A 14542-nucleotide genomic window follows, 5' to 3' on the forward strand; every position below is an offset into this window, starting at 1 on the left:
AACTTCCACAACTCATAGAACTGTCCCTGGAGGTAAAGGAGCAAGGAGACAAGAATGTCACCCTGAGCAATAATCAGGCAAAGATGCTGGTGAACTGGGATGTGGTGCAGGACTCAGGTGACTCAGGTAATGACTGAGGTGGAGAGAAGGTCAATGAGGCTTCACAGTGGAACAAGACACCAAAGGACATGACAAACAGAGAATTAAGTATTAAAGGGAAGTATGGGCTGTGGATTCTCAAAGGAGAGAATGCATCCCAGAAGGAAGGGGGCCTTTGGGACAACCCAAGATGTCAACCTTGTCCTTGTCTTGTAGGTCCTTCTGTGGTGGGCCTTGTCTCCTCTCCAGGGATGGGCAAGTTGCTGGTTGGGGCCCGCCTGGACCTGGAAACTGAGGAGCAGTCAGTTCTGAATGAGACACACAAGGGGCTGCTGCAGAAAGACTCCCCCGTCCTGCTCTCAGATGTCATGTCTGCCTTTGTGAGCAACAAGGACACTCAGAACCTCAGCTCCCCAGTCACCTTTGTCTTCAAGCATGTGAGTGCTGGTGAAACGGGTCTGTGGGTGTGGAAGAGGCCTGAGTCCTGGACATAGTCTTGGAGTTCAGGGGCTCTCCCATGGGTGCATCATCTCCCCAGGGAAGCCCATCACAAGCAGGATTTGGTCAGAATTTCTGAGCACCTAATCACCAGCTCACACCTTGCTCTGTTCCTACAGTCAGTGATGCCGGAGCCAAGGCAGAAGGTGTTCTGTGTTTTCTGGGAGCCTGGCCAGACGGGGTGTGGTCATTGGTCCTCCAAAGGCTGCTGGATGGTGGGCACCAGAGACACCAGCACCACCTGCCAATGCAGCCACCTCAGCAGCTTTGCCGTCCTCATGGCCCACTATGATGTGCAGGTGAGAGACTTGAGAAGGGACTTTGTTCAATGTCTATTGCTATGTAATAAGTTCCCATGCATGTTACACCTAAAAAACATACTTTATTATTCTGTAATTTATGTGAGTCAATAAATAAACATAGTGCACCTGGGTTGTCTGGTCAGGGTCTTACACAAGCCTCTCATCTGAGGATTTCTGTCCTCCTCTGAGCTCTCTGGTTGCTGGCAGAATTCAGTTTCCTATGGTTGTAAGACTGAGGTTTTACACTCTTGTTAGTTGGCAGCAGGGGTCACATTCAGCTACTAGGTCCTCCCTGCATTCCTTCTTATGTGGCCCTCTCTCAGGCCCTCTCACAATGTGTCTATGCTCTTATCTGGAGACTAGCAGCAGAAGCTCCCTCACATCGAGATATTCTCCAGCCCTGACCAGTTTTCCCAGTGGTTAGAGCATCAGCCCATGCACTGAAGGGTTGCAGATTCAATTCCAGTATGTTGTTTAATCTCCACATATTTGAGGGTTTCTTTACTTCCTTTTTGTAGTGGATTTCTATATATGAATATATCTTACCTGATAATAGACAAACATGTAAATTGACCATACCTTTGCTACGCTAACCAGCCAATCAGGAGAGTATGCAAATTAACCCAACAAAGATGGTGGTTAATTTGCATACGTAGGCTCCAAGCGGCGGAGCAAAGCCTGATGGCCCTGGGGTTAGAGCAGCGAAGCCTGACAGCTTCGGTGCCGGCTCTGGCCAGAGCTCGGCCAGAGCAAAGGTCTGGGTCCCAGTTGCCGGAGGCAAACTGGTGCCAGCAGCCAAGGGAAGGGAAGGCCTATTGCACGAATCTCTTCGTGCCACAAGCCTCTAATATATATATTATTGATTTCAGAGAGGAAGGAAAAGGGAGAGATAGAAACATTAATGATAAGAGAGAGAGAATCATGGATTGGCTGTCTCCTGTGTGCCCCCCCACTGGGAATCAAGCCTGCAACCCAGGCATGTGTCCTGACTGGGAATCCAACCCTGACCTCCTGGTTCATAAGTCAATGCTCAACCACGGAGGCACGCAGGTCCGGCTTTGCAGTTGCTTTCTAATTTTAAGGCATCGTTGTTGGAGAATATGCTTGGTATAATTCAATCTTCTTGAATTTCTTAATGCTAGTTGTGTGACCCAACATATGGTCTGTCCTTGAGAATGTTCCATGTGCACTGTAGAAGAATGTATAATCTGATGTCTTGGGATGAAAGGTTCTGTAAATGTCAATATGTCCATTTGATCTAGTGTTTCATTTAAGGCTGATATTTCTTTATTGATTTTGTGTTTGGTTGATTTGTCTAGAGCTGTCAATGGAGTATTAAAGTCCTCAACTGTGATTGTGTTGATCTGTTTCTCCCTTTAATTCCGTGATTAGTTGTTTTATATATTTCAGTACTCCTTGATTGGTTGCATATATATTAAGAAGTATTATGTTTTCTTGATGTAGTGTACCCTTTATCATTTTAAAGTGGCTATCTTTGTATCTTGCTATCTTTGTTATTTTGAAATCTATTTTGTCAGATATAAGTATGGCTATACCTGCTTTTATTTGGATGTTATTTACTTGTAGAATCATTTCCTACCCATTTTCTTTGAATCTGCCTTTGTCTGTGCAGGTTAGATGTGTCTCTTGCAGCATTTTTGGTTGACTTTTGTTTTTTGATCCACTCTGCCACTCTGTGCCTCTTTATAGGTGAATTCAGACCATTTATATTTAGGGTAATTATTTATGTATAAGGCTTTTCTATAGCCATTTTGTCTTTTATTTTCTGGTGGCTCTGTGCCTCCATTGGTGCTTTTCCTTTGTGTTTCTGTCTGTTGTTTTTGTTTGGTGATATTCCATACTTCTCTCTGTTTCCTCTTTTTTTTTAAGCTATGTGTCCTGGTTTGGAGATTTGTGTGTGGTTACCATTAGGTTTATAAAAAATAAATTTGCTTATATACATTAGCCTTTTTTCTTTTGAGTGAGTCTGATCTTCATTCTCCTTTGCCAGTTCAGTCCTTTTCCCCTCCCCTTTATGGTTTTGTTGTTACAAATTATCCCTGTTTATGCTGTAAGTTTTTGGTGATCTTACTTGTAGAGTTGTGACCTTTTGATCTTTGTTTCAGGTAGAATAACTCTCTTGAGTATTTCCTGCAATGGAGGTTTTCTGGTGGAAAAAAACAACCCTTATCTTCTGTATGTCTGGGAACATCTTTATTTCTGTGTCATATTGAAAGGATAATTTTGCTGGATATATTATTCGTGGCTGGTAATTTTTCTCTTTCAGATGTTTGAGTATTTGGTTCCACTCTCTTCTGGCTTGTAGAGTTTTTGTTGAGAAATCAGATGAAATTCTAATAGGTTTTCCGTTGTAGGTCACTGGCTGCTTTGAGAATTTTTTCTTTGTCATTAATTCTTGACACTTCAATACCAAGTGCCTCTTTGGATTGAGATAACTAGGAATTTTGTTTGCTTTTTTGATTCAAGGATCTAGTTCATTCTATAGGTTTAGAAAGTTCTTATCCACTATTTGTTTGAATAGACTCTCCATTCCATGCTCCCTCTCCTCCTCCTCCAAAATACCTATAATTCTATTATTTCTTTTTCTGATGGAGTCATATAGTTCTCATAGAGCTCTTTTGTTTTTCTTTGTGCTCAAGTCTCTCTCTTCTCCCCCTGCACCATTTCTAGATTCCTATCTTCAATATCATGAATTCTTTCCTCCATCTAGTTGGCTCTGTTGTCTATGCTCAGTAGTTCACTCTTAATCTCCTTAATTGCATGCTCCATTTCTAGGATTTCTGATTGGTTCCTTTTTTTCAGTCTGTTTGGTAGAGTGCTCATTTTGTTCATTGATTTGTTTTCTGAGTGCATGAGATTGCCTGTCTATATTTTCTCACATCTCATTGAGCACTTTTAGAACTGCAATCTTGAAATCTCTGTCATTTATATCACACTAGAGGCCCGGCACATTAAATTCATGCATGGGTATGGTCCCTAGGCCTGGCCTGTGATCAGGGCCATCTTTCCCAGCTGTTGGCAGCTGGGCGACCCCCCCGCCACCACCCACCCCCAGTTCCCCATTTGCCATTAGGGGTTCGGAGCCTGCCAGCCATGTCAAGATGCCCCAGGCAGTTTTCAGGCTGGCTACACCCCCGATCAAGGTAGGGGTCCCCATTGGGGGGGGGTGAGGCCAGCTGTGGCAAGGGGTCACAGGTGGCCATGCCTCCCATTAGGGTGGGGGTCCCCACAGGGGGTGGGGCCAGCAGGGGCAAGGGGTAGCCTGTAGTTTGCAAGCTGGTTACACCCCCAATTGGGGTGGGAGTCCCTGCTGGGTGGCGGGACCTACCAGGTGATGGGCCACCAGCTATTTGCAGGCCCGACATGCCACCAATCAGGGTGGCGGTCCCTGCTGGGGGGCGAGGCTGACCACAGCAAGGGACGGCCGGTTTGCAGGCTGCAGTTGTTCTGGTCTTTGGTCATTCTGGTCTTTTGCTATTTCCATCACTGGGCTTTTATTATATAAGATATTTCCATGTGTTCCAGCTTGCTTTCTGGAGATTTTACATTTTCTTTCTGGTCATCCCCATTACTTACCTTGTTCGTGGTATTTGCTGTCCTCCTTTGCTTATGCATTTATCTCTGAAGAGGTCTTTCTAATATTTTCCAGTAGGTTGTGCTGAATTGCAAGATAGTTTTACCTCTGTGATCTCCCAGTCTTGAACCACTGCTGCTTCTGTAAGACAGTACAGCTATGCTGCTTGGGTATGGGTTTTGTTTTGCCCTTACCATAATGGTAACTCCTGACCTCTATGGGGTTCCACCCCAAGCACATCTCCTGGGGATGTCACAGAGGGAAACAGCGGTTTTCCTGCAATAGCTCTTGGTTTACAGATAGTATGCTCCTGGACCCAATTCCAAAGGCAAAGGGAGGTGAGTTTTGGAAATCCAAGTAGAGGCAGGGCTCCGTGGTTTTGTTTCTTTGTGTGAAACACCACCACCAGCTGGACACTGGGGAGCCGCATGGCAGAACCACGTGCTCTGTCAGGGATCTGCTGACTCAGACACTCCCTCACAGCTTGCACTGCTGGGCACCCCAGGACTCCCAGAGCCCCTGCAGCTCTCTGTTCCTCCTGGCCAAAGGAAGCACCTACTACCACCAGATATTCCCCTCTCCCAGCCAGCCAGGGGCTGCATCTGCAGGTCCTCTCTCCTCATCTCCCCATTTATTCCTGGTTGCCCACTTTTAGATGTTTCAAAGTGCGGGTCTCATAGGCATGCATCCGTGTTGAGCAGGGATTTGTATGTTGAATTATAGTTGGTTAACTTCTTGAAATTTCAGAGGCAGAGGACAAGGGCCTCTCTCATGCTGCCATTACTCTGATGTCACTTTGTATTTATTCTGTGTCCCTCTTTTTTTACTCGCATAGTGTTATTTTTCAGGGCTGTGCATTTTATTTTTATTTATTATCTCTAAAAGATTATTCTATTCTAATCTACAAAAAGACATTCCATTATTTTTTTGCCATCACATTTCATTGTATGCGTGTGCTGTAAATTACATAGCCAATCTTCTCATAGTGGGAATTTTGTTTCATGATCATTTCCTACTAAAAATAAAGTTGTAATTATTTAGACACACTGCATTGTTTTCCGGTTTGAGTATCTAGTTAGTATGCATACTATGTCAAAGTTTTTTAATGGTACAGTGAAAAGTTTATTTCCCCTGGTGACTCAAGAACTCTAATAAGAATGTGCTATCTACTTGGCAGCACCTCAGTTATTTGACCTCTGCAAAGCAAAGAGCGACTCACACTTGCATGCATGCACGCTGACACCTAGAGACACAGCTCCAAGATTCACTGGTAGACTTACCTCCAAATCTGTTAAATATGTCAATGCCATTCTCGTGGTATTTCCTCCGGTGATGCTTACGAAACAGATCTAAAGTATACTTAAGTGTTTTAACCTGACTTTTATTACATGGAGAAAGAGGTGATTTTCATCAGTATTTTTAAATGGGGAAACCAAGGATTTTTCTCAACACTTATGAAAGTAAATGACATTGAAAATACTTCCCAATTCCAAATATGGAATGCTGATATATCTCTAAATTGCACTGCTCATCTCTTAAAAAAGAAAAAGAAAAAAAGATATGGGGATTGCATAAGAGGATGTCTTCATCCTTAATACTGTGTTTTAAGGCAAGAAGCATATACAAAAAGGCAGAAAGAGTAAATTGTTTAGGTGAAAGCATAAAATAAAATATTACCTTTAGCTGGGTTACTTATCCCTGACCTATATTGGTAGATATTTCCATATTTTAGCGTATAGAGGTCACACATGTGAACACTCGTACTAGCATTACCTGAAGCTGTATGATTCCTCACACTCTCACAAGGTCATTATCAAAGTTTTGGATCTTTATCCATCTGAGAGTCAAATATAACATATATTGTTATATTAGGAAATTTGTATGTCTTTCATTATGAATGGAATGGAATGTCTTCATTTAAATGCGATTTGTATTTCTGTTTCTGGAAACAAGTTGTTCATCTTTCAGTCCACTTCTCTATTGGCCTGTTGAAACATTTCTTATGGATTTGGGAGCTCTTTATCTGGTAGAGAAGTTAGTTTCTTTCCTTACACCAAAGATGCTCAAAACCTAGTATGTGTCAAAATCACCTGGAGAACTTACTATTTATTTTCAAATATTTACTTAGAAAATAATGTCAATCTTTCGGATTTATTGCAATAATAAAAATAGTGTAAATAATACCATATTGCTCTTTATCAGATACACCAACTTTGAACATTTAACTTTCATATTCTTTATTACTTTCATATTTCTTCTCTTTCTCTCTCTCTCTCTCTCTCTCTCGCTCTCTCTCTCTCTCTCTCTCTTTCTTCTCTCACCTACTTACACCAAAATTAATTTTTGAAATTTATCATTATGGATTTAAGATGATTTGAAAAATCAGAAAGGGAAAAATTTAATCTTTAAAAAATAGGCTGGAGCCCTATCCAGTTTGTCTCAGTGGATAGAGCATCAGCTTGTGGACTAAAGGGTCCCAGGTTTGATTCCAGTCAAGGGCACATGCCTAGGTTACAGGCTTAATCCCCAGTAGGGGGCGTGCCGGAGGCAGCTTATCAATGATTTTCTCTCATTGATGTTTCTATCTATCTCTCACTCCCTTCCTCTCTGAAATCAATAAAAATATATTTTAAAATAAATAAATAAATGGTAAATAATAGGTAAGAAATATTAATTTAACCTACCACCATCATCAGTACTTTTCCTTTTTTACCCAAGGATTTAAATATATAAAGAACAGGTGTTGCCGGAACCGGTTTGGCTCAGTGGATAGAGCGTCGGCCTGCCGACTGAAAGGTCCCAGGTTCGATTCCGGTCAAGAGCATGTGCCTGGGTTTCGGGCACATCCCCAGTGGGAGGTGTGCGGGAGGCAGCTGATCGATGTTTCTCTCTCATCGATGTTTCTAACTCTCTAGCTCTCTCCCTTCCTCTCTGTAAAAAAATCAATAAAATATATTAAAAAAAAAAAAAAAGAACAGGTGTTGCAGGGATGAGGCGAGTAAGTCCAAGGTGGGGAGTTGATCCCTGGACATCGAGTCTCCAGATACAGACTCTGTCATACAGTATCACTTCATGGGGATGGAGGATGGTGCTCAACACAGAGCCGTGCACCACTGTGACTGTCACATGATAAACTATAAGCTTAGTTATGAAGGAAAATCACCCTATGATTTCCAGGGCTTGGTCCTGAATGAGTACTCTCTTATCCCTCAATTTTTACAGGGTCTGAATTAATCAGTTCAGGACCCCCTAGAATTCTAACAGTGTCCATAAACATCACAAATTTACCTGGCTCCTCCACTCCTAATTTTGCTGAACTCTGCCCAAACTGAAAATGGTAGAAGGGTCATTAACCCAGATTAGGGGAGTGTGACTGCTCTCTCCTCTTTCCTGGGTCCCAGGATGATGATCCTGCCCTGGCTGTGATCACCTATGTGGGGCTGAGCCTCTCTCTGCTGTGCCTCCTCCTGGCGGCCCTCACCTTCCTGCTGTGCAAAGCCATCCAGAACACCAGCACCTCAGTCCACCTGCAGCTCTCTATTTGCCTCTTCCTGGCCCACCTGCTCTTCCTCACGGCCATCGACAAAACTGAGCCTGAGGTACTGACACTATCCCAAGGATGCATGCCCTGATTACGGAATGAGGAATATATGGGACCATGGTGCATTGGACACCTTAATAAAATGACCTTGGGTTCTGGGAAGATTAGAAGGGTGAGTATCCAATTTCACATTGACCCAACTAGAAATCATACCTTCTTCTTTTCTTTCTTCTTTTAAATATATTTTTATTAAATATATATTACCTTCTTTTAACAATTCATTTATATACAACAGAGTTCTCCCAAATGGCAAAGTATAGGAGAGGTCCTGGGGCCATGCTCCACCCTGACAATCCCACCTGGTGATTCTCACCCCTCCCCCAGGTGCTGTGCGCCATCATCGCAGGTGCCTTACACTATCTCTACCTGGCCTCCTTCACCTGGATGCTGCTGGAGGGCCTGCACCTCTTCCTCACTGCACGCAACCTGATGGTGGTCAACTACTCCAGTGTGAGCAGGTTCATGAAGAAGTTCATGCTCCCTGTGGGCTACGGAGTCCCAGCTGTGATTGTGGCCATTTCTGCAGCATCCAGGCCTCACCTTTATGGAAAACCTGCTCGGTAAGGGCAAATTCCCGTTTCTTTATCTGTGAGATGTGTGGGATTGAAGAGCATACTTACTTTCTCCATGACTGTATCTTCAGAGCCAACGAGCACACCTATCACAGAAGAGACACTCAATGTTTATTGATGAATGAATTAATGAATGAATTTGAATAATTGTTCTACATGTCTAAGGACGAATGCATTTTTAATTCTTTCTCTTTCTTAGCTGCTGGCTCCACCCAGAAAAGGGATTTATATGGGGCTTCCTTGGACCAGTCTGTGCCATCCTCTTTGTGAGTGAAGACATCAGAGCATCCTTAATACTCAGCTGAGGGTCATTAGACTTATAACGAGGCGAGAGGATGACATGAGCAAGAATGTCCCCGGGCTGTCTGGGTTTGCTTTGGTTTTCTAAGACTGCTCCTAAAACTACAAGCTCTAACACTGTTACTAAATATGAAAAGTTCTTAAATGTGGAATTTCTGTTGGACGGGCTAGACTAGAGATAACAAACTAAAATGTTATTCACTAAACCTTGTGTGTTTTCCTGAAGGTCAATCTAGCTTTCTTTCTGATGACCCTCTGGATTTTGAAAAGCAAACTCTCTTCGCTCAACAGTGATGTGTCCACCCTCAAGAATACAAGGTAAAATGGAGAAGAGGGTGACAACCCCACAGACATGTGTGGTACCAAGAGCAAATCCATGTGCCTCCGCAGCCCTGACGTCCCTTCTTGGGGTCTTCTGAGGGAACCAAGAGCAAAGAGATGCAGCTGTCCTCCAATGGCAGCCAGCTTGGATTCAGTGGTGGGCTGCTGACTTCCCAGTCACAATGTTCTGTCTCTAATCTCCTTATAACTCCCTCAGAAAAAGGAATAATTGACATTTGTTGATAAACATTCTTTGGACTTTTTTCAGCAGTCCTACAACAAATGTACAAAGAACCTGTGTGCCCTTAAAAATCTATAACTCCTCCCATAACCCAGTCTACACTTTCATACTCAGTCTCGGTTCAGGCTCCCTCTCACCCCTCTCCATTATCCTTTCTAAATTTTGCATGTCATTATTCCGCTGTATTAGTCATTGGAATAGCCTGTGACCTTTATGAAAATAAAAATCTTGCCTCTGTTACTTTTAATGCCCAGGCCCAGCACTTCCTGATACACAGTACAGACTCAGCAATGTTGGCTGAATAAAATTAGGCATCACCATGAAGCATTATAGATTTTTTTTGAAACTTGCATTATGAAACTTACATAATTCAGTTTAATCCAAATGCCATCCTGGACCCAAGTAGCATTTCTATTTTGGAGAATCATTGACAGTAAAGGTCAAAGCTGATACAATGCAGTCTAAGAACTCATCACCCATAGGGCAAGGCAGGAGCATTCATGGGGTAGAGACAAGAACAGCATTGATTCTATTGTTCTGGGTGGATATGGGCCTCTCTTCTCCTCCTACCCAGGATGCTGACATTTAAAGCGATAGCTCAGCTCTTCATCTTGGGCTGCACGTGGTGTCTGGGAATCCTGCAGGTGGGTCCAGCTGCTCACGCCATGGCCTATCTCTTCACCATCATCAACAGCCTGCAGGGCGTCTTCATCTTCCTGGTGTACTGTCTCCTCAACCAGCAGGTACCATTGTCCACCTCCCACCCAGGACTCTTTCCACTCTCATTCCACTCAGTGAGGTGACTCAGAGTATGCTTTGCCTCTGCAGGTCCGGGAGCAATACAGGAATTGGTGGAAAGGAGTCAGGAAAACCAAAGCTGACTCTGAGAAGTACACACTCTCCAGCAGAGCCATGTCAGATGTCCCTAAACACAGTGTGGTAAGGTCATGCATTGCTCCCAGAGCACTTCACTGATAGAGTACCTCATGCCAACACACTAGACAATCTGGGTATATAGTAAGTGACGTCCTAGGAAGGCTCCCACTGAATTTACTCTTTGATTCCTTAATCATTAGCCATGGTCTCAGTTAGAAAATATATATGCTGCTCTTATTTCAGAGGAACTGTGTTCATCTTGACTTTTACACATTAGTAGTCTTTTTTTAAAATAAAATTATCCTTAGTTGTATTTAAAATATATAACATCTTTTTAGGCTTACAAATATGAACCTTGTACATTAAACCATACATATATATACATATTTCTCCTTTCTCTGATTGATATTATTTTAAAGTATCATATGCCTTAAATTTCATTTTCTTTAATTCTTTATTGTTTAAAGTATTACATGAGTCTCCTTTTCCCCCCATTGACCTCTATCTGCCACCCCCTCACCCAAGCACAAGCCCTCACCCCCTACTGTCTATGTCCATTGGTTTTACTCACATGCGTGAGTACAAGTCCTTTGGTTGATCTCTTACTGCCTCACGCCTGCCTTCCCTCATAGGTTGGACAGTCTGTTCGATGCTTCTATATCTCTGGTTCTTTTTTCCCCCATCAGTTTATGTTGTTCATTATATCTCACAAATGAGTGAGATCATGTGATATTTCTCTTTCTCTGACTGGCTTCTTTTGCTTAGCATAATGCTCTCTAGTTCCATCCATGCTGTTGCAAATGATACGAATTCCTTCTTTTTTACAGCAGTGTAAAATTTCATTGTGTAGATGTACCACAGTTTTCTAATCCACTTGTCTGCTGATGGGCACTTAGGATGTTTCCAAATATTAGCTATTATAAATTGTGCTGCTATGAACATAGGGGTGCATATATCCTTTCTGATTGGTGTTTCTGTTTTCTTGGGATACATTCCTAGAAATGGGATTACTGGGTCAAATGGAAGTTTCATTTTTAATTTTTTGAGGAAACTCCATACTGTTCTCTATAGTGGCTGCACCAGTCTGCATTCTCACCAGCAGTGCACCAGGGATCCTTTTCTCCGCATCCTCTCCAGCACTTGTCCTTTGTTGATTTGTTGATGATAGCCATTCTGATAGGTGTGAGATGGTACCTCATTGTCATTTTGATTTGAATCTCTCGAGATGATTAGTGACTTTGAGCATGTTTTCATATGTCTCTTGGCCTTCTGTATGTTCTCTTTCAAAAAGTGTCTATTTAGGTCCATTGTCCATTTTTTGTTTGGGTTGTTTATCTTCCTTTTGTTAAGTTGTATGAGTTCTTTGTAAATTTTGGACGTTAAACCCTTATCAGTGATAACATTGGCAAATATGTTCTCCCATGCAGTGGGCTTTCTTGTTGTATTGTTGATGGTTTCTTTTGCTGTGCAGAAGCTTTTTATTTTGATGTAGTTCCATTTGTTTATTTTCTCCTTAGTTTCCATTGCCCTAGGAACTGTATCAGTAAAGATATTGGTATGACATATGTCTGCTATTTTGCTGCCTATGGAGTCTTCAAAGATTTTTATGGTTCCCCTTCTTACATTTAAGTCCTTATCCATTTTGAATTTATTTTCGTGTACGGTGTAAGTTGGTGTTCTAGTTTCATTCTTTTTTTTGCAAGTATCTGTCGAATTTTCCCAAACACCATTTATTGAAGAGACTGTCTTGACTCCATTGTATGCTCTTGCCTCCTTTATCAAGTATTATTGAGCATAATGGCTTGGGTTGATTGCTGGGTTCTCTGTTCTGTTCCAATGGTCTATATGTCTGTTCTTGTGCCAGTAACAGGCAGTTTTGAGAACAGTGGCTTTGTAAGATAGCTTGATATCTGGTATTGTGATCCCTCCAACATTGTTCTTTTTTCTCACTATTGCTGTGGCTAATCGGGGTCTTTTTTTAATCCAGGTAAATTTTTAGAGAGTTTGCTCTAGGGCTTTGAAATATGCCATTGGTATTTTAATGGGGATTGCATTGCATCTATAGATTGCTTTGGGCAGTATGGACATTTTTAATGATGTTGATTCAACCAATCCATGAACACAGTATATTCTTCCATTTGTTTATGCCTTCCTCTATCTCTTTTTTCGGCGTCCCGTAATTTTCTGAATACAAGTCCTTTACCTCCTTGGTTACATTTATTCCTAGGTATCTTAATTTTTTTGTTTCAATGGTAAATAGGATTGGTTTTCTTTTTTAATTTTTCTTTCGGTGAGTTCATTATTGGTGTATAAAAAAGCCATAGATTTCTGGGTGTTAATTTTGTATCCTGCTACATTGCCGAATTCATGTATTAAGTCTAGTAGTTTTTTGATGGAATCTTTAGGGTTTTTGATATACAATATCATGTCATCTGCAAATAATGACAATTTCACTTCTTCTTTTCTAATTTAGATGCTTTTTATTTCTTCTTCTTGTCTGATCACTATGTCTAGCACTTCCAGTACTATGTCAAGCAGTAGTGGTTAAAATGGGCATCCCTGTCTTGTTCCTGTTCTTAGGTGACATGGCTTTAGTTTTTGCCCATTGAGTATGATGTTGGCTGTGGGTTTGTCATATATGGCTTTTATTATGTTGAGGTATGATCCCTCTATTCCCATTTTGCTGAGGGTTTTTATCAAGGGTGTTGGATTTTGTCAAATCCCTTTTCTGCATCGATTGATATGACTATGTGATTTTTGCCTTTCAATTTGTGTAATGTATCACGTTTTTTGATTTGTAGATATTGTACTATCCCTTGCATCCCCAGGATAAATCCTACTTGGTCATGGTGTATGATCTTTCTGATGTAATGTTGGATCAGATTTGCTAGAATTTTGTTAAGGATTTTAGCATCTATGTTTATGAGGGATATTGGCCTGTAATTCTCTTTCTTTGTAATGTCTTTATCTGGTTTTGGAATTAAGGTAATTCTGTCTTCATAGAATGAGCTTGGAAGTGTTCCTTCCTCTTGAATTTTTTGGACTAGTTTGAGGAGGATAGGTTTTAGTTCTTTGAATGTTTGGCTAAACTCCCCAGTGAAGCCATCTGGCCCCGGGCTTTTTATTTGCTGGAAGCTTTTTAATGACTGCTTCTATTTCCTCCATAGTTATTGGCCTATTGAGATTTTTAGATTCTTCCTGATTGAATTTTGGAAGGTTGTATTTTTCTAGGAATATGTCCATTTCCTCTAGGTTGTCTAGTTTGTTGGAATAGTGCTGTTCATAGTATTTTTTTTAAGCAATCCTTTGTATTTCTGTGGGGTCTGTTGTTATTTTGCCTCTTTCATTTCTGATTTTGTTTATTTGGGTCCTCTCTCTTTGCTTCTTGGTGAGCCTGGCTAGAAGTTCATCAATCTTTTTTGTCCTTCAAAGGACCAGCTCTTGGTTTCATTGATCTTTTGTATTGTTTTTTTGGTCTCTATGTCATTCATTTCTGCTCTGATCATTATTATCCTCTTCCTTCTGCTCACTCTGGGCTTTTCTTGTTGCTCTCTTTCTAAATCTTTAAGTTGTAGGTTAGATGATTTATTACCATTTTTCTTGTTTTTTGAGGTAGGTTTGCAGAGCTCTAAACTTCCCTCTCAGGATTGCTTTCATTGTGTCCCAAAGGTTTGGGGTTGTTGTGTTTTCATTGTCATTCATTTCCAGGATGTTTTTAATTTCTTTGTTGATCTCTTAGGTAACCCAATCATTGTTTAATAACATGCTATTCAGCTTTGTTTAAATTTTTTTATTGTTTTAAATGTTGTTTATTTCTAACTTTATGCCATTGTGATCTAAGAAGATGCCTGATATGATTTCAATCTTCTTGAATATGGAGAGACTTTGCCTATGACCCAATATTGGTCTATCTTTGAAAATGTCCCATGTGCACTTGAGAAGAATATATATTCTGTGGCTTTGGGGTGAAATGTTCTGAAGATGTCAATTAAGTTCACCTGAACTAGTGAGTCATTTAGGATTGCTGTTTCTTTGCTGATTTTTTTGTCTAGATGATTTATCCAGTGATGTCAGTGGGGCATTAAAGTCCCCTACTATGATTGTATTGTGTCCATCTCTCCCTTGATGTCTTCCAGG

The 14542-nt window shown here is 41.3% G+C and overlaps 1 protein-coding gene across 1 annotated transcript in view; it reads left to right on the top strand.

The window, feature by feature from the left end:
- The window catches only part of LOC308520158 (adhesion G protein-coupled receptor E2-like), a gene marked incomplete at its 5' end in the record, with an annotated part of 46605 nt that overhangs the window by 18106 nt on the left and 13957 nt on the right, over nucleotides 1-14542 (top strand). The window contains 9 exons of the mRNA XM_081092699.1: nucleotides 19-126; nucleotides 316-536; nucleotides 717-896; nucleotides 7896-8093; nucleotides 8420-8655; nucleotides 8867-8933; nucleotides 9194-9285; nucleotides 10104-10272; nucleotides 10358-10468. Of these exons, the coding sequence (XP_080948825.1) occupies nucleotides 19-126; nucleotides 316-536; nucleotides 717-896; nucleotides 7896-8093; nucleotides 8420-8655; nucleotides 8867-8933; nucleotides 9194-9285; nucleotides 10104-10272; nucleotides 10358-10468 (1382 nt within the window). The remainder of the gene's footprint in view (nucleotides 1-18; nucleotides 127-315; nucleotides 537-716; nucleotides 897-7895; nucleotides 8094-8419; nucleotides 8656-8866; nucleotides 8934-9193; nucleotides 9286-10103; nucleotides 10273-10357; nucleotides 10469-14542) is intronic.

This window comes from Myotis nattereri, assembly GCF_964212035.1.
Source record: "Myotis nattereri genome assembly, chromosome: 5".
Taxonomy (NCBI): Eukaryota; Metazoa; Chordata; class Mammalia; order Chiroptera; family Vespertilionidae; genus Myotis; species Myotis nattereri.